At 40.7% G+C, this 26,712-nt stretch overlaps 4 protein-coding genes across 7 annotated transcripts in view; 3 read left to right on the top strand and 1 right to left on the bottom strand.

The window, feature by feature from the left end:
• The window catches only part of clcnk (chloride voltage-gated channel K), a 44,422-nt gene extending 33,620 nt beyond the window's left edge, over positions 1-10,802 (top strand). For both annotated transcript variants that reach the window (XM_088441569.1, XM_088441578.1), the window contains one exon: positions 8,813-10,802. In XM_088441569.1, the coding sequence (XP_088297695.1) occupies positions 8,813-8,875 (63 nt within the window). In that variant the 3' untranslated portion in view covers positions 8,876-10,802. The remainder of the gene's footprint in view (positions 1-8,812) is intronic.
• On the bottom strand, positions 309-14,176 carry fam131c (family with sequence similarity 131 member C). Of its 2 annotated transcripts, none has more exons than XM_088441610.1 (7): positions 13,842-14,176; positions 8,796-8,894; positions 7,702-7,757; positions 4,861-4,945; positions 3,101-3,331; positions 2,857-2,946; positions 309-1,365 (listed from the first exon to the last, which is right to left on the bottom strand). In XM_088441610.1, the coding sequence occupies exons 2-7, from the start codon at positions 8,824-8,826 to the stop codon at positions 1,097-1,099; spliced, it is 762 nt and encodes a 253-aa protein (XP_088297736.1). In that variant the 5' UTR covers positions 8,827-8,894; positions 13,842-14,176; the 3' UTR covers positions 309-1,096. The 2 variants fall into 2 exon arrangements, with proteins under 2 accessions (XP_088297736.1, XP_088297728.1); XM_088441602.1 differs by having other exon boundaries at positions 8,796-9,051; positions 13,842-14,175.
• On the top strand, positions 12,287-21,797 carry zbtb17 (zinc finger and BTB domain containing 17). 2 transcript variants are annotated; one of them, XM_088441542.1, is made up of 15 exons: positions 12,287-12,457; positions 13,846-14,071; positions 14,140-14,313; positions 14,940-15,239; positions 15,351-15,437; positions 15,639-15,874; positions 16,632-16,774; positions 16,859-17,159; positions 17,322-17,409; positions 17,954-18,070; positions 18,139-18,259; positions 18,931-19,061; positions 19,123-19,377; positions 20,788-20,877; positions 21,126-21,797. In XM_088441542.1, the coding sequence occupies exons 2-15, from the start codon at positions 13,867-13,869 to the stop codon at positions 21,515-21,517; spliced, it is 2,640 nt and encodes an 879-aa protein (XP_088297668.1). In that variant the 5' UTR covers positions 12,287-12,457; positions 13,846-13,866; the 3' UTR covers positions 21,518-21,797. The 2 variants fall into 2 exon arrangements, with proteins under 2 accessions (XP_088297668.1, XP_088297676.1); XM_088441550.1 differs by having other exon boundaries at positions 12,287-14,071.
• Positions 21,798-22,552: 755 nt separating this feature from the next.
• Positions 22,553-26,448, top strand: ddost (dolichyl-diphosphooligosaccharide--protein glycosyltransferase subunit (non-catalytic)). The gene is made up of 11 exons (XM_088441590.1): positions 22,553-22,818; positions 23,751-23,861; positions 23,948-24,034; positions 24,127-24,230; positions 24,300-24,394; positions 24,658-24,751; positions 25,024-25,172; positions 25,279-25,426; positions 25,534-25,654; positions 25,732-25,841; positions 25,949-26,448. Exons 1-11 carry the CDS (start codon positions 22,593-22,595, stop codon positions 26,096-26,098), a joined length of 1,395 nt encoding a protein of 464 aa, XP_088297716.1. The 5' UTR covers positions 22,553-22,592; the 3' UTR covers positions 26,099-26,448.
• Positions 26,449-26,712: the final 264 nt, after the last annotated feature.

Here is a 26,712-nt window from a genome sequence, read left to right as displayed (position 1 = left end):
CGGCGTTTTTTTTGCTTCGATCAATGGATATGGTGCTGCTCTTGATTTTTTTTATGTGCCTTGGCCACTAGGGGCAGTGTAATACAGACATAAGGATAAAAGGTGTTGGTCTCGGCTCCTCAATAAGCAGCAGCAATGCTAGGTCGTCTTTGCAGAGGATAAAGAAATGTATGCCTGTGCGTATTGTCTTCATTGTGGTGTGGCATTGTTTGCATTCAAATATATGTACTCCTTATGAAAAAAAAAAAAAAAAAAAAAAAAATATATATATATATATATATATATATATATATATATATATATATGCGCAGCCTCGTACCGCCAACCAGTGCAGCGTTTCTTAGGATGGAGGGGAAAAAAACTAAAAACTGAGTACTGTGCCATCCATGTCTGACTCACTAAACTTTGAAACTCTGCTACCGTACATTTTTGATAGTCTCTCCAAAAGTATTTTATTCAGCAACTCCAGAAGATAGTATATTTTCTACTGTTATGATTTTTTTCTTGTTTGTCTTCCTGAGAATTCTATCACTAATGACAATGCACGTCCATATAAAACTGAAGGCATGTGACACAAACTGACATCGAAAACGTGATTTGCAAAGGAGTCACCACAGCAACATTTAGCAATGAGATGCTTCCTGTTCCAAGTAATTTGTTCTTAATTTGCAAAGAATAATACAGTGCTCTCTTCCTGTCACAGGTTTAAATTGGATGTGCTGCTGGATAACAAAACCCTGTCAAAATCTCTCAAACCCTTGTAGTACCTTCATATTCCCCCAAGGGTTACTCATTCATGTTGATATCACCGTGACTGATTAGGCCTTAGCCTTTTAGCATCAAAGTAAACACATTTTCCTCAAGCAACGCTACAGTATACGTGTTCATGTTTAGCTAGACTGTAAACTTGAACAAGGAGCGGCATAAACGGCTCAACTGACCTTTTTCAATTTTACCATCTGCCTACCTGCAGCTCGTTTTGAAGTTACTTGAATTGAGTTCACTGGTGACATAGAACAACCGAATCTTAAACGTCAGCTCTCGTGGGGTCACTTTGTATCTCAATGGCACGGCAGTAATTACAACGTGAAGGTGTTTAATTATAAAAGACATCATCCTCAGACAGCGAGCTGCTGTCTATGTGTCGCACGACGGCCTTTGCCGTGACCGCGCTGCAATTGTCCTCGTTGGTGGATAACTTCGCCTGCCGTTCGATGGCGGCCGCGGGAGGTGGTTGGGGGCCGACCAGGTCGGTAAGCTGGCTGTCGCCATGCGTCTCAGCATGGATGCTGTGTAGGTACTGGGCAGCGCTGACAGTTGTGTCATCCAGCAAGAAACAAGATAACAGCTGTCTCCTTGGTGCCCCTGATGAGGAAAGATACAAGGGACAGATCAAACATGCTGGAAAGCCACTGGAACGTTGAAGCACCTTGATTGACTTTTTTTTTTTTTTAAGTTAAACAGCATCGACCTACATTTAAAACCTAAATCATTTTCTAAAGTTGTATTAATTAATCCCCAACAGTTTTTACTTTCTCATTTCAAAGTCGTTCTTTTGACTGCAGTGGCTCAAAGCGTAATTGAGTGTTTTGTCCAATAGAATGTCAGTAGTGCGCTTCCACATCAGTCCGATTTGCCTGAATGTTTCTTTAACCCGGTGTTTCTCAAATAGTGGGGCGGGCTCCCCTGGGGGGGCGCGTGGATGACCCCAGAGGAAAGGATTTGTTTTCGCCAAGTGAAGCGTAATTGTGATAAAATAAGTCTTGGCATCTTTTTTTCAGGCACTTTGATGCATTTGTTTTTTTTCTGCTTTAGACCAGGGTTGTTGATTTCCCTTTGTAATCAAATTATTTTTAGCACATCCTGCTTTGGTGCTTTTGGGTCCTCAGCCCCAACATCCACGCTGACATACAACAGGAAAAATTCTATGTTGGGATGTATAACCCGGTCCTGGAAGGCCTCCTGTTCTACTTTTTTTGAGGTTTCTGTCCTCCCAACACACCTGATTAAAATAATCAGCTCATCAGCAACCTCAGCAGAAACCTGATAACGATCTGAATATTTGAATCAGCTGCATTGGACGACAGAAACATCGAAAACATGCAGGATAGGAGGCCCTCGAGGACTGGGTTTGGAAATGTCTGATATAGGCCTTTTTATTGAAATTATGTAATTGTTTTTTTGGGGGGGGGACTTTGTGTACTGAAAAGTGTTTGTTAGTGGTAGCAGTGCCAGTGAGCCACACCGTCGGAAAAAAAAAGAAAAAGGACCAGCATGGTGGCGATTCGCACAACAGCTCATGAGAAATTGGCTTTTATGGTTGTGCTTGGTTGCCACGCTAATGAACAAAAACTGATTTTTGATTTTTATGTGGAAATTTCTGACCAAAGAAAAGTTCCCCTTCGAATCATTGTGAAGGCTAATCAAAAGGGCTGCTTGGATGAAGACAAAATGATAGCGTGGCTCAGTGACGTGTACGTAAAATGACTGAATGTTTTTTTTTGTAATTGTACGGTACGTAAAATGACTGAATGTTTTTTTTTTTAACTGTACGGTGCGTAGTATGTGTGTGATAAGACTGAAAAAGCAGCCGTAACTGAGACTGCGTCTTTACAGTGCGTCTTTTGGCCGTGAAAATACGGTATTCTGAAATCTCAGTTTCTCTCTATGTAGTTTATCCACATGAATGGATTTCGAATAGCATTTCATAATGCCTTTTGTATTGTCTCTTGACTGCATAAAACACAATTGTTGCCCGAGATTTTGAATAGGGGGCATTAAGAAACGGGCAATGGAGTGGAATTTGATCATTATCACAGAAAGAAAGGCCAACAGCCCGCGCAGATGACAACCAACCTTGCAAGCTGGTCGAAGGTTGCTCGCAGCAGTCATTAGAGGACCAAAAACTCATAGCGGCCTCAGCCAAGGCAAACTGCTCCGCTACTCCTGTAAACAAACGCGTTAGCTTTGTTTTTTTTCCTTGTGAGTCATTGTCCCCCGAGAGCTTTATTGATCGCAGGTACTTGCCCGAGAACAAAAACAACGTCCACGTGGATTTTATTTTTTCTCTCTCTCAATCGGATTCTTTCTTCTGACTCACCGGCAGCAAAGCGAGCTTCCTTGATCTCATCGGTCATTTGGGAGTAAAACTGTTGATCTTCCTCCGGGCCCCAGCTTCCGCCTCCTCGAGCCCATCCGCCGTTCCAAGCGCCCCCGCCCGCTCTGGCCTCGCCACCGCTCCCCCAGCCCTTCCACTCAATCAGGTGAGCCACTCGCCCTTGAGCCATGGCCGTGGGCTTGGTGATGTGCTCCTTTATCGTGGCCACCAGACCTAAATAGGGAGGATGCATCTTGATAAAGGCAATGAAATAAAGATCTGCAAGCAGAGGAAGGATGGACGTAATGTGGAAAGGAAAAGTCATTAGGGTGAGATAAAGCCCTGAAAGAAAGAACGAGAACCACTACATGGTGATTATATTGAAGTTAAAGCTTCAATATTGAGATCTTGAATTTAGTATTTTAACCAGAAACTTGAAGTTTGCTCAGGATTTCGCGGGCCACATAAATTGATGTGGTGGGCCGGATCTGGCCCTGGGCCTTGAGTTTGACATCTACACTATAAAGCAATGCTTCTTAATTGTATTTTGCAACCCCCCACACACACACACTCTTGCCACGCCGACCACATATAAGATTACAGTACTAGCTTTAAAAATTGCTATAAATAAATAAATAAGTTATAAAAAAGTACAGTTTACAATTTTTATGACATTTTTTTTATTACATTTATACAGGTTAACCGTTTGTCTAAACAGAAAAAAGTGCATCAAAGTGCCTGGAAAAAAAAGTTTGGTTTTTTTTAATCACAAATACACTTCACATGGCAAAAACAATTCCTTTTCCAATTCCCACTTTGAGAATTCTGACTGCAAAGTCTCACATCCCATGTCCCTAATGTCTTGTGCCGCCTGCAAATTAGGGGGCGGAGCCAACGGCCGCACACCTTTTTTTTGGTTGTCAAATTTGTGAGTGAAAATAACTTTACTTGTTTGTTTTTTTTCCCTGGTATCATTCCCCGATTTTTACTGTGCATTATATATAACATTAAATGTGCATTAAGTGTGTGGTGAGGAATTTTACAGCTGCATAACATAAAAACATGAAAAATCTGAATAAATTAAAAAAAAATAAAAAACATGTAATACAGGGAAAACAGAATAACAAAAAGAAAAAAAATCAACATATATAATAAACACACACACCAAAAAAATCACTTAATTTCACTAATGAATATTTTTGGAAAGGTATATGAGGTAATACAGTACAGTGCAGTGAAGCCCTTTATTTACGGATGCTTGGTCAACATTTAAAAAAAGCCAATCCCATATTTTTATGGACATAGGGTTATTGAAGGTTTATCCCTGTTTTTTCAAGAATTTCACAGTGGGTGTTTCTTTGTACTGCACATTTTATGGATGTCAATTACTGATATGTTTACAGATTTTTGCTAATCACAGCCTGGCCTGATCCGTTCTACTATTGAAACCATTTTTTGTGGCTTTCCTAATTGTGCTATCAGAGTAAGAAATGAGCTTTCGGCGAGAGAAAAGTGCATTTTGATGAAAAGGGGGACACAGCTGAGCTGAGTCTAATAAGTGAGCGCAGCATACTTGAATGTTTATCTGTCCACTTCTCTTTGAATATCAGAGTACATTTAGTGTGCGTGTGTATAATACAGCACAGAGGAGGGAAATAACATACTTAGCTTCCATGGTTACTAATATCATTTCTCACATTTCACGCTGGATTCATAGGGAAGCTCATCTTGTCGTCAATATAAATGTGCACATCCAGTCTCACCTAACAGAGAGGACGTGGCCAGCTCGCCAATGTTGTAGTGGTTGCTTTTGTCTGCTGCCTGGCCATTTGAGGGAGCCTGGTCATCCTGCAAACAAAACATCTTTATTACCGCTCTTTTCAGCCCTTTCCATTGCTATCTGTGAAACAGCAAAGATCTCCAGCGATACTAGATTGTAGTTGAAAAGCTTGACTGATTGTGTAGGATAAGTCATTGACAACAAAATAACAATGTAATTTGAAATGTGCGATTTGCGCATCCCTTTCAGATGGAACGCTGGCATGTGTGTTCAGATCTAGCCATCTAGCTCACACTCTAGTAATCTAGCTCACTTTCTAGGAAGCATGATAGATGTTAACGAGCCATTTAGCTTTTTAACTTCATCTATCTTGTTAGGGCGGCTCGGTGGGGCAGGGCTTAGCACGTCCACCTCACAGTTAAGGGATCAGAGTTCAAATCCAACCGGCTCCGATCTTCCTGTGTGGAGTTTGCATGTTCTCCCTGAGCCCGCGGGGGTTCTCTCCGGGCTCTCCGGCTTGCTCACACACTCCAAAAACATGCGTGGTGGCGGAAAGTTGTGGACCTTAATGCAGAGAGGCTGGAGGCACGACGCGCTAAAAATGGAATAATTTAATTTGAAGATGGGAAAAAAAAAAAAACTGCATACAAAGTAATCTACAAATATCTCTGAAATAAACTAACTACCAAAACTGATTGGTAGATCCAAGGGAAGCCAATTTATGGCTAACAAGCAAGCAAGTTGAGAAGCAATAACTGATCGCCCTCTTGCTCGGTAGCAAGACAAACTAGAGGAACAATCTAATTGTTTTCTCCTCGCCTTTCATAAAGCTAAAAACATGCGTGTCCCATGTCTTCCTATTCTGAGGAGACTTGTTTGTTTACTGAAGCAGTCTGGACTGGCTGGCTGGGCTGCGAAGGAGATCGCTTACATTGTCACTCAGTGATGGAGAATTTACCTCTTTTTTTGACGAATTAAACTAGGTCCCAAGGTAACTGCGCAAAGCATAACCGATGGGACATACGAAACTTTTCAAAAATGCAGGCTTGAATAAAGCGAGATTGTTTGCACACAGACTGTGTGCTTAACGTGGGAGCAACACTGACAATGCCATTGAGAAAGACTTTTTAATGAAAGAAAGGGTGCGTACCAAACGCAACATTTACACCTCCAGTCTGAAAGGATGTTCAATAAAAGGTGCACATTCAGAGAATGTGATGTTCACACCAAAGTAGTTTTTGCCAATTGTGAGAACCACACAGGATAGATTTTTCCGGCCACTTTTCCATTCTCTCCTCCCTGTTTACGACATGCTGTGAGTAAAATCGGTGTCAAGTAGGCCATATTGGAATCATTGTGGCAGATTTTTACGAGAGACTCAATCTGTTGAGACAAATATGAAGACAGAAGAGACACAGCTCCTCCTGCTTACAGCTCACACTTACCTCACACTTGTTATAAGCAGAACAGAGAATATATGCAAGATGAAGAGCTATGTTTGAGCAGTACAAAGATCTTATTAAGTCACTAAAATTTTGTAAATACAATTACTTTTTACATCATCAATGTGACATATAACCTGCACCTGTCGAGACGAGGATAATCAACTGAGATAATGGATTTGCACAAGTGTGCACACCCTCTTCGGACTGACGACGTGGCTGTGTCATTCATTCTAAAACTCCAGTTTTCCTCGCACATACCCAAAAACATACATGGTATGTAGATGCCCAATCAGACTACCGAATAGGGTCAGATGACCTCATTTGTCTTTAAACCCATGTGGCTAAAGGAAATTAAATTCTGAATGGCATTACATTTCTTAATTCATTCATTGTTATTGACATCTGTAAAACTCAAAAATCCATTTTAAGTGGACTGGCAGTGAATGAGTTGGACTTCAACGAAAAGAAACCAGATTTACGGTCTTTGAGCCCAGTGGCCCTTGTACATCCTACATTGTTGATCTGCAACCCTCTTTTCTTTTTAAAGGCAAAGTCAACCCCCCAAATTTTCTTTCCAACAGGATGTTTATAAAAAAAATAATAATACAGCCAAGTTGCCTCTTTCTGTCAACTGAAAATGACATCACAGTTGCTTAGAGCTGACCTAACAGCCAATCACAGCTCCACTTGCTAACATTAATCGACCAAACAGAAAAAGAGTGAGCAATGATTGGTTGTCACCCATGCCTTGAGCAATTATGGCATTATTTTTAGGTAACAGCTCGTAAAAAAATGGCCACCCTTTTAGATGGCTCCCACTGGTCTTACCACCATTCTGATTATATTCCTTTTTGAAATATAAATAAATTGCAAAATCCACGTTTTTATTTATTTTTTTGGGGTAAGTCATTGGCTTTCATCTGAAAATGACATCACAGTTGCTCAGAACCCAGGTAACAACCAATCGTGGCCAATTAGGTTTCTGATTTCCATCATGTGACTTTAGCAAGCTAAGCCATGATTGGTTGTCACCTGAGCAACTGTGATGTCATTTTTAGGTGACCCATGAAAAAAAAAACCCAGCTAGATTCAGCTGCTTAATTTATGTTCTATTAACGCAATCATAATCACAATCCCGTGGTTAGATTAGTGGGAGAGCATAGAGCATACAGTTTTATTGACTAGAAAAGGTCGTTTTACCCTTAAAATTATTCATCTTGATTTCCCCACAAAAACCTGTCATTTGAACATATAGTTGTTGTGTAGACTTTTTTTAGTCACTGTGAGTACTGGTTGGAATTTAGCCTGGCTTAAGAGCATTATAGCTCAGCTTGTTATTATAATAGCAATAATAATCATCTGAGGTGGGGTTAACTCACCTTGGCAGAGGTTTGTGGATGACCCTCATGTAACACTGTCAGAGGATAGTGGAACTCTGGGGATAAAGCACACACACACACACAAATGCCCGTTACACAATTGTTTTCCGAGTGCGCTTTTGTGTTTCTCGACAGAGATCAGGGGGTTCCAAACTATTACTTTCTTATGTATTATCTCGGTCAAAGTTCAAGCTTGGCAATTTCCCAAATACTGTATATAATATTTGAGTATTTGGGATAAGACCCTCATGCCGACTTCATTTTGTAAGCAAGGCTGATTGAATGACAAGAGGAAATGAGAAACAAAATTCTTAAAAAGGTCAGTGGACGCTCACACACACGCTTGGGGTTTCCCCTGAGAGGTGGCGTCAAGACAATTGGCTGTTGCTATGGCAACACTACAGCAACAGGAGGCGAGTGATACACTTCCATTTACTTAAGTCACCAGGGCAGGGATAAACTTACACATGGCCACTAGACAAACAAAGACATAACTGCATCTTGGTAGAGCCGACAAACACACACACACGTCCAAGGTATATGTTTGCCATCCTTCTGTTATGATTTTTTTTATTTCGAAATTCAGAGAGAAAATGTGGCATGGCAGTATCAGAGTTCAATCACACCCTTGACAATAATGTCAAATCACTTTAACATCTCATTCATATTTGAGTTCTCCTCAGTCAGGAGGCCCCAAGTGAGCATTTGCATGCCAGCGTCACCTCATAGAATGCAAATGACGAGAGGCGCTTTTATACCGGCATTTTGTATTGTCGCGATCCTAAAAAAAGATTTAGAGCTTTAAAAAAAAAAAAACAGCTACTCATATTCACGCTCGTGGTAATAAGTTTTTTTTGTACTTTAATAGGTGCTTCACACTGATTATTTGTTCGATGCATTCAGGTCATGTATTGTTACATGTGTATGGTATTTTTAGGGTCTGACGCTTCATGTCTGCCCTTGACGTGTCAGCAGTGTCAGTCACTCTTGCAAACATGAAATGATCAGAGCAACTTTCACACTTGTTTCTACGCACGCACGCACGCGCGCGGGCGCACACACACAAACAGACACTCATGCATGTCGACACTGACCTTTGTGACTTTTACAGAGGCAGCAACCCATGATGTGTGGAAAGCCTGCAGGCGGTTATCTGGTGCCCATGATGGCTTGAAGATGACGAGGGAGGGCAGCTGGCTCGCGGGGAGGAAGAAAGAGACAGAAAGAGAGAGAGTGCTTGAGTGAGGGAGCAGAAAATGGGGAGAAAGTATGAATGCATGTTTGCTGACGTCTCCAACAAACCCCCTCCTCTCCCCTCTATCTCGATTCTTCTCCTGCTCACACAAACGTCTGGAAAAGAAAATCCAGTCTGGGAATATTATGAGTGCAATGACAGTGGCAACACGGATGTTTTATAAGAATGTCTTCAATTGGATTCATGTTGAATTCTTGGGCACATTGGCATGTGGTTTGTGCATCTGCCTAATGATCTCGTTGGTATCTGGGCTTGTTTTCAATGAGTACGTTGGCTTTCTCCCGCTTAACAAAAACATATTTACCATCCAGTAAAAGCAATTGACCTTTATTTATCCAGGTAGAATAGGTTATGATTTCCGATGCCGGTTTGGCTCCAGACAGCGGAGTAATACTGGGCAAAATACAAGTACAATATGATATGGTTATAATGGGGTAATATTTACATAATACATTACATCACAGTGTATGATGAACAAAAGGTGCATAATAGGCTGAAAACGGGTGCAGTGGTTCTCAAATAGGGACACATAAAGGTACTGCAGGTGCTAAATGAGATTTTGTGCAGGTTTCAGCAAATTTAATTGAATGCTTTTCAGTGCTTTGACAGGAAGAGTACTTTTCAAATTCTGAGCAAATTAGTTGGAACGTGAATCAACCTATTTGCTAAATTGTGTCATAATGATCCCTTTGCAAAATGTACGTCAACTTTATTTTGTTAAGCTTTATACAGATATGCATTGACATTAGTGACTAGATAAAGGTATTGATGATTTTTTTTTTTTTTTTACACCAGTCTAGAACTCTTAACGATACTGCTTATTGATCCAGTAACAGCCCCCCTTCTAAACAAATGTGGTGTGTGTATTTATTTAAATATACTCGTCTTGCAACTATCATGACATTACTATGAAATTAAGAAATACATTTATACAAATAATATAATGGTATACTGACAGCTGTTTGGTGAGAGTATTTTATTTTTTCGTGAATATTGCTTGCACTTGCGGATGTGTGTTGGGCAATGACGATACACGGGTTCAAGATCTATTTTGTGCCATCCAGTTCCGCCATACTCAAATGAGGGTATGGGTACTTTTATTGGTACGTAAAGGTACTTCAGAGAGTACATAAGATTTTAACTGGGTTTCTGCGGGCACAAGCAGGGTTTTTTCTTTTCAAATTAAGAGTAGCTCAACTTAAATCAATGTATAGCCAACTTGTGTTATGATGACTCTTTTGTAAAATGTTTTATGCCTTTATTTTGTTAAGTTTCAGACAGATGAGCATTGCCATTAGTGACACAATTTTGCATCTGAAGAGCCAGAAAAAAAAAAACAAATGATGTTAGACCATCTATGTCTGGAGTTGCTAAATATTATATGCTTATAGATACCCCTTCACATGTTCCAGTCATTTTTTTTGCCCTTGTGCTGGCATACTTGGCCCGATTACAGCACGGGTTCCAAACATTTTGCAGAAAAAGGCAAGATTTGTTGTGGTGAAAATGTGGAAGCCACACACTCAGCTTCTTTTTGCTTTAGCTTTTTCACTCCTTTTGTTCCCAGTCAACTTGCTGTAATTTGCAGGTTTCATCTGATAGTCTAGAAATATATCGATAATGACGATAGATAACTCTTTTAAAATTGCCACAAGATCCTCGTTGTCATGTTACAAACTCATGATATTAAAATGTAACATATCAGTATGAAAGAAAACATTTCCTTTTGCCCAAATCAGCCAATGAGAGCATTGTGAAATACATAGACCATGATGCTTTGCACTGCCAAGCCTTAAGGAACGCATGGCAATGAAATGACTGACCAAGCCTATTTCTTTGTCATTACTCTTAGTGCAGTGAGTCACATGCTATTTTTCAATGATGTACCCCTTCAGCCAAGTAAGTACCCTCTCTAGTAAAAAGCATTGTTGGGTAAAAATGAAATGACTTCAAATAGACTGCTGCGCCATCCTTGTATCATTTATTAAACTTTGGAACTCCACCTGCGGTGTCCAAAATAGGCTTTGCACTGGTTAGGGGGTACTTGGCTGGAAAAAACACCCCCCCCCCCCCCTTCCACTATGCTCAGGGGGTAGATTATTTAAAAAAAAAAAAAAGAAAAAAAAGATGAGAATCACTGGTCTAATCTAAGAGTACGTAAACAGTAAATTTGTTTTTGTTGTCACTATGCACTGCTGACATGGATGAACAAAGAGATTGTTGTATATTTTGGATGTTTGGAAGTAAAAAAAAAAAAATGTTTCACACAGGTAAACAGCACTACACACCAATTTGAGTCTTTTGAGGGACTAGACCCTTATATGACTCTCAACAAGAGCGCTCTTCTTTCTAAGTATTAGATGAGAATTCTGTTCCCATAGTAACCAAATGGCTCTCCACCTAGCAGAACGCTATCTTCAATGTATGTATGTCTATCTAAAGGTGTTATATAATATCCAGGATTGTGGCTCAGTAAATGGGGGTTTTGTTTTAGAAATTCATTCTGGTGCTTTTTAGATCCACTAAAAAATAGGAAAAACACATGGCAACACTGAGAGTCTAAGATTTGTCAAGGGAAATCATTGAATGGGAATTATCTTGAGTGACATGGCAGGACAGAGGACTCCTGCGATCCGTTTATCGAGCAGCTTTTACAAGGGTGCCGGTGAGACCCAGATACAATTTCAGGAGTGATTTCTTTGTCTTTTAACTGTATGATTAGACATTCTTAAAAAAAAAAAAAAAAACTGAAACGCTGCCATTATAGGGCGTACAAGGCTCAAACATCACAGATGGAATTTCCGCTCACATAAGCATTTGGGGGAAATAAGAAGTACGCACAGTTGAACATTTGTCCCTGCAAACATACTTTTTGCAAACGATATTAGTGAATATCTGCCAGCTATTCATGTGGAATTATAGCCATGAGTGAATAAGCAGTTCACTCACTGTACGCGACAAACTGATAAATAAAAGCACTCTTATTTTATTTTTTTCTAGAGAAATTGCTGTCAAAACATTTGACACGTTTCAAGAAATTCCTGTAATCGTTATATTTCACTAAATTTGCCCATTTCTCATACATACGTACACTTTTCATGCTGAACCGATTCCATTCCATTCCATATTTACAATTTTCATTTTTTCCCCAAAGTTATAACACTTAGACCTATACACAATGCTCGACTCAATGTGCACAATTATGTAAAAATATAAACTGCAAATCTGAAATTGTCAACCAGCTAAGTTTGAGTACAGCCAGGCGGTCAAACGCGGAACTGCAAATATTTTCCACCGCGCATGCTCGTGAAAAGACAGCCGACTGGTCCCTATCAATCGATCAGCGAGAGGAAGATGGCGCTGAACCAAGTCAACAGCATAGGATCGATCACCGAAAAACTCGATCGGGTCCATTGCTAAGGTCAACTTTAGCCTAGCTCTAAACGGGCCACAGGTTCGAGTGCGTGTACAAGAAGAAAACAAAAGCACGCGGTTTTGGGGGTAGGTAAACTACGGCGCGGCTCGGAGGCGTTTTGGCAGAGCTAGCTTTGAAAACAACAAGCTTTGGCTTCGGCACCCGCCATCTTGTCCGCCGAACGACATCCTTGTTAGGCATGCTAAATTCATCCCTGATAACACGACCCCGAGGATCGTGAAGGCAGTGTAATCGATTGATTACACTAGAGTCAAAGCGTCATGGTTAAAGTGTCCGAAAGCGTTAGAATCCGTAGATGTTTGCCATTTGCTGTCAAAGATAAAGGTGTTTCATTTGCTCTTATGATGACTCTAAACCTTCATGTAGCTAAAACATGAATGTCGAACGGTTCATTGGCGTGACAGTACATATAAAAACAATTTCTCCGAAATGAATTTAAAGATGACATTTTAAACTCATAAAGGCTGTTAAAAGGGTCACATTTAAATACGAAGTATTTTTAAATGTACGCATTATCAAACTTCCTTTACCCCGACATCGCCCCTTTGAACACAAGCCTTTATAAAGTAACATTTTAAAAGTATTCCATAGATGTTTTACTCCATATCTAGAAATGTAGACCCGAAGAAGCCATTTGGATTTGTAGTCTTCAACAAACATAATGGTTAGTTACCTAGTGGTTAGCATAGTGGTTAACATAGTGGTTAGCCTTAATTCGACCTTCCCGGATAAAAAAAACACCTTTAGAGCTGGGCAATAAACCAAATGAATTAAATCATTTCCAAATTTTGAAAATCGGCAATTTTAACTCTTGCTAAATCGTGAAATGTATGTCTTTCACAAGCGACTGGTTGGGTGGTTTACAAAACTTGTTTGCAATAGCGACTCATTACTTTATTGTTGCATACAGCAAGTTATGCACAATTCACGAAAAGTTTTTTTTCTTTTTATTTTCACTGCATGCACAAATGTTGTGTTTACGTTAAAACTGATTTGAAATCATCATACGTTATTGTCCTTTGAACATTTTGCACAGGGTCTACTTTTAAAGATATCACAACTGTTTTAAATAAATGTTAGGTTCATTACTTTGATTCAAATAAACTGAAATCGTCATTGTCCAAAATGGATGAGAGAAATCGCGATTTTATTTTGGGTTCATGTTGCCCAGCCAAAGGCACCATGTTGTTGTGTAAGCCTCACCACAATTGGCTCTGTGGTTGTCTTGCACTGGGCTTTTGCTCTATGCAAAACAATGTAAAAATGAATGAATTCCATTGACAGTGTTCATTCCAGCCCTGTCCAGCCTTTGTACTTTTTCCTTCGATTTTCTATAGGACTTGTTTCTTATAGGCGAGAGGTGGGGTATGACTTCACGGTCCCCATCCAGCTGCAGTTTGTACACTTTGTAATCTATTGAATAACATGACCTTATACTTATCAACGCACACAGTCTGTGTCAGCCTGAAGGACAATGGAGTTCCCGTTGCATAGTCGGAAGGTTCTGGAGCAGTTCAACAGCCAGCGCAAGCAGGGTTTGTTGTGTGACTGCACATTTGTAGTGGATGGAGTGGACTTCAAGGCTCACAAATGCGTGCTGGCAGCCTGCAGTGTCTACTTCCAAACCCTCTTTCTGGAACAGAAGGACGTGGTGCACCTTGACATCAGCAATGCCGCAGGTTGTGAGGAATGCTTTGATTATGTTTTCTGTGACTGCAGCAGTTCGTAATGCTTTCTATCCCCGCAGGTCTGGCCCAGGTCCTGGAATTCATGTACACTGCCAAGCTGAGTTTGACTCATGACAACTTTGAGGATGTGATGATCGTTGCCAATTTCCTGCAAATACAAGAGGTTATGAACGCTTGCACCGTGTACCAGTCTATGCTCAATCCAGATCCATCCCATGTGGATGATGCTGAAGGTGAGTCCAATCTTTGTGTAGAATCAGAGCTGATTTAGTGTGTGTCAACCTTTGAGATTTTCAAGTGAATTTGTCTGCATTGTGTTAGCAGAAAATATTTGACCTAAAAGTGAGCTTTGTAATATGAGGTCAGGTTTTGAACATTTACATTCTATTAAAGGCTACTTTGCAGTCCTGAAACTGCAAGCAAGATTTGAATGTAGCATCACTTGACAATGTGCACTGTGCAAAATGTACACTGTAAACAAGCTGACATTAGTTCCAACTACTACATTTTAAGTGTGTGTGCATGTGTGTGTAAGTGAGTTTGTTTGCGGCTTCCACCCTGCATGGAGTTTGCATGTTCTCTCCATTCATGATTGGGTTTTCTCCGGGTACTCCGGTTTCCTTCCACATTCCCAAAAACATGCAAACCTACCTGTTGAGCAGAAAATGTGCTTTACTTATTTTAACCAATATAATTTTAACAATCCTTTTGCTAATATACTCCTATCAGATTTCTACTAACACTTTTAACTAACTTGAACAAATGTATTTTTTTTCTTCTAAAGACTGTTAACCCCTTTTTGATGAAAGTGGAAAATATGTTTGAGAAACACCTTTCTCTTACATATTGTTTCTAAAAGGTGAAAAAGCAAGCGAAGGGCAGCTGAATGATGACCATGATCCTTCCACAACTACCACAGAAGACGGCAACAAACTAACAGAAGATCAGGACCAAACTGAGCACCTCCATGTGAACGCACAGAAGACAGACGTTTTGGAGGTGAACTCCACCAAAAGCTGTCTAGTTCCTGTGCAACCTGCCAAACCTGGTGCTGCACAAAAAGGAGCATCTGTGAAGCATGAGGAGGAGGATAATGATGCTATACAGGACGTCTCATCCACATTTCAGGATGACCCCTCTGATGTAGACTACACACCACGTAAGTTTGTCATAAGGAAATGCTATCTCAGTGGCATGCAAAGCCCTCTGGTGCATTTTGGGATTAGTTAGAATCGTTCACATCACCATAAAATGTTTTATGTATTTCCAGTTACACCCATCAAATCTGTCACCACCCCCATTTTTACCAATTCTCGTGGTAGGCGGATCAAGAAACCTCGACGAAACTTCCTACGTGGTGAGCCGTTCGTGTTCTACACTCACTTGTCAATGGTATCCATATACAGTTTCCGGGCAAGTGAAAACTGCTAGTTTTAAGGCTTTTATTCCTGTTGAATTTTTTTGATTGGTCTGATTGACATGACCCCAACCCCAAATATGTCAAATTCTGTCAAACCTGTTACCCTGTCTCTCATTGGTCTCTCTTGATGAACTGAAGGGCATGACACGGATGATGAAGGCATGAAAACTGAACCCAAGAAAAGCGTGACAAGTTCGGGCCAGGAAGATGAAAGTGAGGAGCTTGATGAAGACAAGGACACGGAGACACACTCGGACACCGGTCAGCCCAAGGGTGGCGCAAGCAACACCACCGATGAGAGAGCAGTCAACTTCACTGCTGTCAGCAGTCGATCCGAGTCGAAGCCTTACAGCTCCATGACGCACAAATGTGAGGTGAGATGTGTTTGCAGTAGGCAGCATGGAGAAGAGGTTAATGGTTTTTTCATTTCTTTAAAAAAAAATCTCTTTAAAATATATTTCGAGTAGAAGAAGTAGTTTTTAGTCGTTTTTGTGGACATCCCCAGTTCCCAAGGGGACCACACTCCATTTTTTCAACAATTTCACTCAACGATATTATTTAACTCAATTCCAACTACGTATTTATACGTATTCTTACAGTTTTGTCTTATTTTTTCAAATGTTAGGATAAAGGAGAGTCTGAAAATAGATGGTAATGGAGGAATTATAAGTGAGTTGTAGCTTGGCCATGAAGTATTTCATTAATTTGCAAAATATCAGCCAATTGTAAGAGCTACAGGACCACTCAAAAGTTTGGAAACACTTACTTTCAAATGCTCACCAAGCGGTCATGAAATTCTAGCTATTAAGTCTTGAAAATGCACAGCCTTGAACTGAAAATCATTAATGATCTGATGAAGCAAAATCCACATCATAAAGCTGACTGAGAAAATACAAAGCAGTGCAAGGCTGTCAAAATGTGCCTACTTTGAAGAATCTAGTTATAAAACAGTCTGTTTTTAAAAAGATGTTTCTGTTTACCAAATAATTCCATCGGTATTTCAGTATTAATGATTTAGGACATTATAAAATCATGGAGAAAAAAAGTCCCCCTCTGTGTCAGGCTGTGTATCCAAAATTTTGACTTTGTACCGTATGAAAACTAAACAAATGATGTGCTCTTACTTTCAAGGACTGTGGGAAGAAATTCACGCACACTGGCAATTTCAAGAGGCACATGCGCATTCACACAGGGGAGAAACCTTTTACCTGTCGAGAATGCAGCAAGGCTTTCTCTGACGCGGCAGCTTGTAAAGCTCATGAGAAAACACACAGGTCAGATTCACGTCGTTTTTAAAATTTTTCAATTCCAAATCAACCTCCTGAGCTCCAAGCGGCCATCTTGTCCTCATCCCGCAGCCCCCTTAAGCCATTTTGCTGCGCAATCTGTGGAAAGAGCTACCGTCAGATCAGCCTGCTCAACCTGCACCGAAAGCGGCACACCGGCGAGGCGCGCTACAGCTGCGACTCCTGCGATAAGCTCTTTACAACTTCGGGGAATCTGAAGCGCCACCAGCTGGTGCACAGCGGCTTGAAGCCGTACCACTGCGAACACTGCGACAAGGCCTTCTCGGACCCCACCGCCAAGATGCGACACTTGGAGACGCACGACGCCAACAAGGGCAACAAGTGTCCACACTGCGACAAACGCTTCAATCAGGTAAGGGCATGCAGAAGATGCTTTATTCAATAGGAATAATAGGATGCAATATTCAATAGGAAATTGCTTGGTCAAGACTGTAGATCAGTCATTCAATTAGAAATGTCAATTGACACTCAGTATTGAATGTGCCAACTCTTTCTGTGATGTCACATGTTTTAGCCCGGAAATCTGAAGGCCCACTTAAAAATCCATATAGCGGATGGGCCCCTGAAGTGCAGAGAATGTGGCAAACAGTTTACCACCTCAGGTAAGAAAAAAAATCTTCATTAATATTGCCCTGCTATGTTTTAGTTCAGCTCTGGCTGCTACATTGCAGATTTTTTAAAGTAATTTTTCTTCTACATGGACACTCTATTTTTATTTATTTTTAATGCAATCCAAGTCAATTTGCAACGATTAATCGGCAGCTAATCGATTATCAAACGATCACATTAACTTATTTGCTACCATTGTAGACGATACATGTGAAAGGTCAATTTTTTATTTTATTTACTACTTATTCACAACCTTTGACAGCTAATATGTCAAAAATCATTTTTAACTGTAAATTTTGGATCATAACTGCTACGTTTTTCTCGCAATTTTTGAAATTTGCGGTTTATATTCCAGTGTGGCATATCTGCATTTTTTTTTTTGTACTAGCCACCAGGGGGCAATCTCCATTCATAACCTGTGGTAGAATTTCAATCAGGTCTGTTTGGTGTCTGCAGAATCTGATTGGCACTGCCTAACAAAACATCCAAGGTGTTATTTGATCTAATTGATTTAATCCGTCAAATCTTATATGTCAGGAAATCTGAAGCGTCACTCACGGGTCCACAGTGGTGAGAAACCATACGTCTGTACGCATTGCCAAAGAGCGTTCAGTGATCCTGGAGCTCTGCAGCGGCATGAACGCATCCACACAGGTACGACAGTCACACCGTGTCTCCATCCTTGAAAGAATGGCCACACAAGCGATGCTTCTGTCTCACAGGAGAGAAACCGTGCGTGTGTCCTACCTGTGGCAAAGCCTTCACCCAGGCCAGTTCCCTCATAGCGCACGTCCGCCAGCACACTGGAGAGAAACCTTACGTGTGTGATCGTTGTGGTAAAAGGTCAACGGCAGTCATCACTATATCCTCCTGAGACCCAGCCTGTTTGTGTCCACTGTAGTGGACATTTGTTTTTGGTCTTTATCTTTTGAATCATTGGAGCTACCCTACTAAGTCCTAGTGTGCTCTGTTGGACATCCTGGCTGCAAATTGGTTTCATAGCCCATAAGTTACTCATTCTCATTTTGTTCATTGTAACACTGCATAGAATATTTTGTAACTATTATAGGGCTGTCCATACCACATTTTTATGTACCTGAGTATGAGGAACTACCAATACCAATTTGATACCTTGGTGATTTATTGAGAAAAGTGCAGCTTTTTTAAAAAATGAACGCAAAATACTTTTTTTCGTTTTAGTGGAAGCCTGATTAGCATGTCCGCCTTTTATGTGAAGGTCGTGGGTTTGCTTCCGGCTCTGGCTGTCCTTTGTGGAGTTTACATGTTCTCCCCGTGCCCACATAGGTCTTCCCTGGGAACTCCGGCTTCCCCCCACATTCCAAAAACATGCATGGTAGATATATTGGACACTCACTGTAGACCACTGTAGACCAAAGACGAATGTCCATTACAGTGGACACAAATGAATAGGCTGGGTCTCAGGAAGGTATGATAGTGTTGAACTTAGAAAGTGTGCAGTGGAGAACTTAATTTGGGATTTCTCTTCCTGGCAGGTTTGTGCAGTCCAGTCAACTGGCCAATCACATTCGCCACCACGACAACGTCCGTCCTCACCAATGTCAAACGTGTAACAAGTCATTTGTCAACGTGGGCGACCTTTCCAAGCATGTCATCGTTCACACAGGTAACTTACGCACTGGCTCCCCTCTGGGACGGTTTTCACTTGACTATTGACTTCTCTGCAGGAGAGAAGCCCTTCCTGTGTGACAAATGCGGCAGAGGCTTTAACCGTGTGGACAATTTGCGTTCTCACATCAAGACCGTCCACCGCGGCAAGGCTGGCATCAAGCGGCGGCGGCCTGGTGCGGGCAGTGGCATAGATGATGGCTGTGTCGGGGGATCCAATTCCAATGGCGAGATCAGCATTGTGACTGTCGGCGAGAACATTGTCACCCTGGCGACAGAAGCCCTGGCGGCCAGCGCTGTGGCTCAGCTATCAGGTCAGGGAGTTGACACCTTAAGCTTGATACACATTGTACAGAATCTCACAAAATGGCAAAATTTGGGCCATTTCAGCTCACTTAATGCTGCAAGATCTCGGTCGTGAATGTGTGTCAAATTGTGTCTTATTGCGCTCGTACTTTCTCATACTGGTCGCTTAAGGTCAAAATGACATTCCATGACAAAAGTATTTTTGAGGATCTGAGAAAAGAAAGACTACTCAACATAAAGATGGCCTAGGTCAGAGGTCGGAAACCTTTTATACTCGGCCATTTTTACTGGGAAAAATGAATAAATAAAAACGATAACACAGTATTTTGGGGTAATCCTCGTATTAATGAAATTATAGCCAAACTTGAATGATCCACCTGCAGCTACACAAAAATGCCCTTTGTTTTGTCATAATTTGTTTGTATGATGAGCTTTTCTTTACAACCACAGGTTGTATGTGCTTAGGCCACATTCCAACCAAAAAACAGTATTCTAATGTATTCTTATTTTGCATTTTTGGAATTTAGCAAAAGCATCAGAAAAAGCAAAAGCATTAGCAAAATTACATATCAAAGGGTGGCCATTTTGTCACTTGCTCTGAACTGAAAATCTCATCACAGTTGCTCGGGGCTCAGGTAACGACCAATTACTTGTGAATGTCACATGAGCCAACTCAGAAAACAGGTCAGCCCTGAGCAACTGTGATGTTATTAACATTCTGCAGTATTGGCAAAATTACTGCCCCCTGAGCTGGATAAAAACAGCTCCTAATTCATAATCCAAAACCAGAATTTTAATCAGAATGCCATGTTTAGACTCGTTTTATGTAAAATATAATAATTCAAATATTGACCTGTACTGGTCAGAAAGTTGAGAGCGCCTTCAAATTAAAATCTTCTTTTGCACATAAAGAAGTCAAGAAGTTCAAGCTATTAACGATGCGCAGCTGCGAACTGAAAGTATTTCCAGTTTATAAAGCAATTCACATCACATTTACATTATAAAGCTAACTGAGAAAATTCCTAGATGTGCAAAGCGGTCAACTTGGCAAGCATTTGCCACATATGAAGTTTTTTCGGAATTTTTGACTACTACGAGCATTCGACATGAAATCATTTTGTTATAATTATATTAGACCAATGTGCAACACCTGGGTTTTGTTTACTTTATTTCATGTAGATGAAATAATATCCATTGAAAAAAGTCAAACCATCGTACTGCAGTAATAGTTTAAACTACATCACACTTGCTAAAATACTGTATCTGCCAAATAGCTGCAAATGGCTGGACGGAGAGACGCGATACTCATCACTTGTCATTTTCAGGGTTTCATGTACACAAACATTCCAATGGAAAATGATGTGCATTCCGAGTTTTGAGTGAAACTGAAAGCCTGATGTTTGTCAATGTGTTTTTAGTGTTACCAGTGGATCCATCTGTGTGTGCTGATGCAACTGAAGCTTTGAAAGCAGAAATTACCAAGGCGGTAGAGAAAGTGCAGGAAGCAGGTGAGACTAAAAAGAACAAGAGTGCTGAATAAGCTGTGGACTGAACACAAACGGTGCAGCAACACATGGAGACAGACACAATAACAGTGCCATAGTGATGATGACAGGAGTTGTGACTTCTCTGTGAACAGTAGATAACAAAGGCCATTCAATTGACATTAATCAGTTAGGCCCTCCTCAGTTAAACACAGACTTATATAAACTCAACAGGATGACATAATAAAATTCTCCCCTCTTTGTGTTTGTAGACCCCAACACACAGATTCTGTACGCCTGCGATTCATGCGGGGATAAATTCCTGGATGCTAGTTCGCTAGCTCAACACGTCCGCATTCACACAGCCCAAGCTTTGGTCATGTTTCAAGCAGACTCTGACTTCTACCAGTACACCGCCGTCACCACCGCAGAGGGAGAAGGCGCCACCACAACTTGGCAACCCGCGACCGAGCAGGTGATCCAGGAAGGGGAGCTCATATTTAGTGGCCAAGACGGAGAGGACAATGCAGAAGAGGGGATGATTGCAGAGCCGGGAGAAGGCGGAGGGAAGAGGGGGCAAGATGGACAGCTTGAAATGTTAGCGGAGCTCCCCACAGATCGAAAAGTTGAAGGAGAGCTAATTGTGTGTGAGGTTCAGGTGTAGTCATGCTCACTTTCCTGTGAAAGCTGTGTTAGCAGTGCAAAAAAATCTTTTCAACACCCTCTCCACTGGACGCAACACTGAAATGTAACTGTCGAGGTAGTGCTAGTAATGTACATCATTTCAACACTTTACATAATCTCTTTATTTTTGCGTTGTAACGCTATAAAGAGTGCTTTGTCCTTGTGGGAAAAAAAAAAAACAAACAAGAAAAGTATGTACTGTATTATTCTCGCTTTGGACATGTACGTTTTACCAAAAGAACTAAATATTATCTATTGAGTATTTTTTCTTTTTTTTCTTAGTACGGGATATTTATTTATTTTTAATTTTTTTTTACCTTCCTTTCTGGATTTATTAGGTACAGACTGGGTTTCATTCAGAGCCTCTTGTTACCAGCAGAAGAACGCATTTTCAGTGTGAAACCACATACATGTTTAACTGTTATAGATTTACCCAAAAAGCCTAAATTGGTGATAAAGGCTACTTAGGGACAGAAACGAAATGGACTACTGTGGTTGAACTGCTTACAGTATTTTGTTCGTAAACAGGGGTATTATTGACAGAAGTGAAACCTTGTAACTTCGGGCACGAACAATGCTGACAGGTGCGACTGTCAATTATTGAATTGGAATATTCGATGCTGCTAGAGGATGCGTTTGGCGTTAGTAGCTCGATGCTGAGCTGCCCTGTGTTTGTTTACGGCGTCCATTTCGTTATCGCTAATGATCACCACAAAAAGAAAAAAATCCCTTCCATTTGACCATTGTTTTAAGGAATGGATTGACGAAAACCATGAATTTTACACAGCTTAGGCGATGTGCCATCCTAAACATTTTAGACATGTTCAAAATTACATGAATTATGCTTTAAAAAAAGAAAAGGGAACTGCATTTTGACGTCATGACGACGCGTTTCATATAAGGCATGACAGCGGATAGGACTACAATTTGCTTTTATCCCATTGGTGGAAAAAAAACTAGAGGACGACGCGTTCCTTTCGCCGATTGGATACTTCTCGGGGTCAAAGTTCAGTGCCGCATTAACGCTGACGTCGACTTCCATCCGTAGCAGCATAATGGCCGCGTCGATATCAGTCATGCCGACAAGCTGGATCTCTTCTAGACTGTCGTCAAAAACACGGATGATTAAAACCAAGTCCACCAAATTCGATAGCATCGTTATTTTATTGTTTTCGCTAGCCTCCTTGTTGCACTGTGCTGCGGCCGACGGCAAGACACTGGTCCTGATAGACAACATCAACATCAGGGACACACATTCAATCTTCTTCCACAGTCTAGCAGGTGAGCGTCAGATAGGATATCATCTCGCATTGTTTTGTAAGATCATTTCTGTCCTTCCCGTGTAGACAAACCAGCTAAAACATTTTGGGGGTTGTGAGCTGCGGTATGCTGCACCTAAAGGATGCTAACGTTTAGCTTAGTTTTGGTAACGTTCATGATGATCCACCAATCAACTCAATGTGACTACGAAAAAGAATTCTTTAACCCATAATTGTTGTTTATTTTTTTTTGTTGATGATATATAAATTGGCCTTAATAGTACAATCAGTCAAATTGAGCAATTTCCGCTGTCATTGTTGTCGCATAATTGTAACGTACGAAATGAATGACATCTAAACCTCTGTGAGTCGTGGTCTACATGTTTTTCCTTTTTTCTTTTTAACCATGACGTATTGTATATTTAATGTTATGCAGAATTGACTTTTCTGCTTATGTGTGTGATTTAAGTAACTAAAGGTATTGCAGTTGTTTGACCTTGTAGTTATCATGTTGAATGTACTTTTCGCAGGTCAGGTAGATCTTAAGTATGTCGTCTGGCTATCAGCTGATATGTGGCTGACATTTTTTGACACCAATATTATATTTTAATGAAAATGTACATTCCAAATATTGGTTATTAGCCTCCATGCAAATTTTAAAATGTGTTCACGGAATATATGATGAAAGACAAATTCAACAAAGTTAACTTTTTTATGCCAATATTTTCCCTTTTTCTAAAAGTTTATCTCCTTCCTTGACCTCTAAAAATTGGTATCGGCCCAGAAAACCTATATCGGTCTATCTATACCAATAGATATAGTTATTTGTTTGTGTAATCAATGACTACACCTGCAAATAAGATAGTAATGACTACTAGTCATTAATTATATGACTCTCGATGATTTAACCTTGGAGTCACTTCAGTGTTGGTGTTTGCACTTTTGATTTGTCAGATCGTGGATTTGAACTGACGTTCAAGACCGCCGATGACCCATCACTTTCGCTGATCAAATATGGACAGTTCCTGTATGACCATCTCATCATCTTTTCGCCGTCTGTTGAAGGTGCATTATTTGTACATTATTTATATAATCTATCCGGGTCACATTTTGTCTTTGATTTTCCAAAAGGTATTTGCTGTATTTTACAGATTTTGGAGGAAATATAAATGTGGAGACCATTACATCGTTCATCGATGGCGGAGGGAATGTCTTGGTTGCTGCTAGCTCTGATATTGGTCAGTTGACTTCTAGCTGCCCTGGGTTGGATACAATATTATTTAAAATGATTCTTTTTTTTTTTTTTTTTTTTTAAACTTGTGTTAATCAGGTGACCCGCTGAGGGAGCTGGGGAGCGAGTGTGGCATTGAGTTTGACGAGGAAAGAACTGCTGTCATTGACCATCACAACTACGACAAGTCTGATCCTGGAGAGGTAATCAAATTGTACCAATGTCATGTCGCACCATCGTTGTTGACAAGATAATATTTTTTCTGCCTGCAGCACACTATGATTGTTGCTGATCCAGAGAACCTGCTAAAAGCGCCAACCATTGTTGGCAAAGACACCAATAAACCAGTGCTGTTCAAGGGTGTTGGGTAAGTAACGTGATATGGATAAGTGCCATCAATTTGGAGTTCTAGCAATTGATGTACATAACTTTAATGTCCTGTACACAAATGGGTGGTTTTGACAATACACTTGAGCGAAGTTTCCCAATATTTATTGGATAAAGACTTATGTACATGCACTACCTTTTGTTTTAGGTGCTACAAATAGTAATCAAAACACAGCAAAGGCTGTGTTACATGTTACATTTAGTGACGAATGTGACTCTCATGCCGTGTCTGCTTTTTTTCAGCATGGTGGCTGACCCCGATAACCCCCTTGTTCTGGACATCCTCACCGGCTCTTCTACGGCCTACTCCTATTTCCCTGACAGACCCATTTCTCAGGTAATGGTATATGTATGATATATAATGGACTTGTGTCAAGCAGATATATATTGGGGATATTCATTTTGAAAAAAATACACATCTTTGGCATACATGTCCATTTTTAGATTTCCACAAAAACAACCTCCTTACAGTCTCGACTTTTATTTCCCACCAGCCAAAATGTTCATATTTTAATTGAAACGTGACAAAATAAGCGATTAGTAGACGATGTGCCCTGTTGCCAAGGAGTTTTTTCAAAGATTGTCTAATTTGCGCTCTTCTTCTTCTAGTACCCGCACGCAGTGGGCAAAAACACCTTGCTCATTGCCGGCCTGCAGGCAAGAAACAACGCCAGAGTGGTTTTCAGTGGCTCGCTGGATTTCTTCAGTGACGCCTTCTTCACTTCTGACGTGCAGAAAGCCGCACCTGGTTCTCAGCTGTTAGTCGTGTTTCTTTGTGTTTATCCTAGTCAAGTTTGTATTGCTCCAGTTTTTCTAAAGAAACATTCTTCTTTGCTCAAATTGTAATGTTCTTGTCCCTTATAGATACGAGCAGACTGGCAACATGGAGCTTGCTGAGGCTCTTTCTCGCTGGGTGTTTAAAGAGGCTGGCGTCTTGAGGGTGGGTGAAGTAAAGCATCACCCCGTGGGAGAGAGCACTCCCCCTGCCGCATACACCATCACTGACCTTGTGGTGAGTTTTGTAGTGTTTGCACGAGACCCCCCAAACAGGATCGTGCATGAGACAGAACCCCCGGCCCTTCAAAACAAGACACTCAACTGAAAATGTTGCATATGCAGGAGTACAGCATCGTCATCGAGATGCTCTCCGAGGGCAAATGGGTGCCTTTTGATGGTGACGATATCCAACTGGAATTTGTGAGAATCGACCCCTTCGTCAGGACTTACCTTAAAAAACATGGTATGGGGTCATTGCTGCCTTTATCTGCTTCGAATCTTAACGTTCAGCGTATTAAATCGGATGTTTTGATTATTTAGAAAATGGCCAATACAGCGTCCAGTTCAAGTTGCCCGACGTGTATGGCGTATTCCAGTTCAAGGTGGACTACAACCGACTGGGATATACGCACCTCTACTCTTCTACTCAGGTTGGTTCCTCTTAAAATGTTTGTTGAGACTTTTACCGAAGGAAATTTGCTAGCAAAATGAATAAATAAAGTATATCCCTCTACTGCTATCTTGTTTGTCATCGTAGGTGTCAGTGCGTCCTCTGCAGCACACGCAGTATGAGCGCTTCATCCCCTCAGCCTTCCCGTATTATGCCAGCGTCTTCTCGATGATGTCAGGACTCTTTGTCTTCAGCATTGTCTTCCTGCACATGAAGGAGAAGGAAAAAGCCGACTAATTCAGAGGAAAGAGGGGAAACGGGGAAAATGATACAAGTGAACTTTAAAAGCAACTCAAATTTGAATCCATTTGTTGGGGTACAATGGCACTCAAGTAAGTGGCTGGTGGATGTTTTGATGCAGAAGTTTTGGATTTCTTTATCGTTTTTACTTCAAGGCCTGTGAAAACTGAATTTGTTACTTTATACTTGGTTTTGAAACATTTTCTGTAATTATGATGACGCGTCCGTACGAATATTGCCCCTTCTTTCACAATGTGGTAGCCACATGCACTGAACTAAAAGATGCCAACTGGTAAATTTTCTGAAGCCTTTTTTTAACGAATAAAATACTGACATTCCACATGGAACCGTGTGAGCAAAATAGTCTTTGTCTATTTTTGCAACATTGTCCGTATAATCACCCAAGTGGTATGTTAAAATCAGCACAAAGTTGTTTTTTTTTTTTTTTTTTTTGGGGGGGGGGGGGGGGTAACTATAAAAACAACAATTTTTACATTTGCAATCTGAGTTGTGACTTGTCTTTACCTGTATTATATTTGAAGTTGACAGCAAGTGGCAAATTGGCTACTAAGATGGATAAAAACGGGTAATTTTTTTTGCTTAAATAATGT

The sequence above is a fragment of the Hippichthys cyanospilos genome, chromosome 2, assembly GCF_059441005.1.
Source record: "Hippichthys cyanospilos isolate Australia breed blue-spotted pipefish chromosome 2, RoL_Hcya_1.0, whole genome shotgun sequence".
Taxonomy (NCBI): domain Eukaryota; kingdom Metazoa; phylum Chordata; class Actinopteri; order Syngnathiformes; family Syngnathidae; genus Hippichthys; species Hippichthys cyanospilos.
Note: the sequence above shows the minus strand (reverse complement) of the source record. Positions and strands in the feature narration are given on the sequence as shown.

Coding starts and splice junctions, on each gene's coding strand:
- fam131c (XM_088441610.1), bottom strand. CDS start 8,826: ATGGGTTGCTGCCTCTGTAAAAGTCACAAAG. Junction 4,946..7,701: donor ATCCACAAACCTCTGCCAAG/GTGAGTTAACCC, acceptor TTTTGTTTGCAG/GATGACCAGGCTCCCTCAAA. Junction 3,332..4,860: donor GGCCACGTCCTCTCTGTTAG/GTGAGACTGGAT, acceptor CTCCCTATTTAG/GTCTGGTGGCCACGATAAAG.
- zbtb17 (XM_088441542.1), top strand. CDS start 13,867: ATGGAGTTCCCGTTGCATAGTCGGAAGGTTCTGGAGCAGTTCAACAGC. Junction 14,072..14,139: donor TGACATCAGCAATGCCGCAG/GTTGTGAGGAAT, acceptor CTATCCCCGCAG/GTCTGGCCCAGGTCCTGGAA. Junction 16,775..16,858: donor GCTCATGAGAAAACACACAG/GTCAGATTCACG, acceptor CTCATCCCGCAG/CCCCCTTAAGCCATTTTGCT.
- ddost (XM_088441590.1), top strand. CDS start 22,593: ATGGCCGCGTCGATATCAGTCATGCCGACAAGCTGGATCTCTTCTAGA. Junction 24,395..24,657: donor GTGCTGTTCAAGGGTGTTGG/GTAAGTAACGTG, acceptor GCTTTTTTTCAG/CATGGTGGCTGACCCCGATA. Junction 25,427..25,533: donor ACACCATCACTGACCTTGTG/GTGAGTTTTGTA, acceptor TTGCATATGCAG/GAGTACAGCATCGTCATCGA.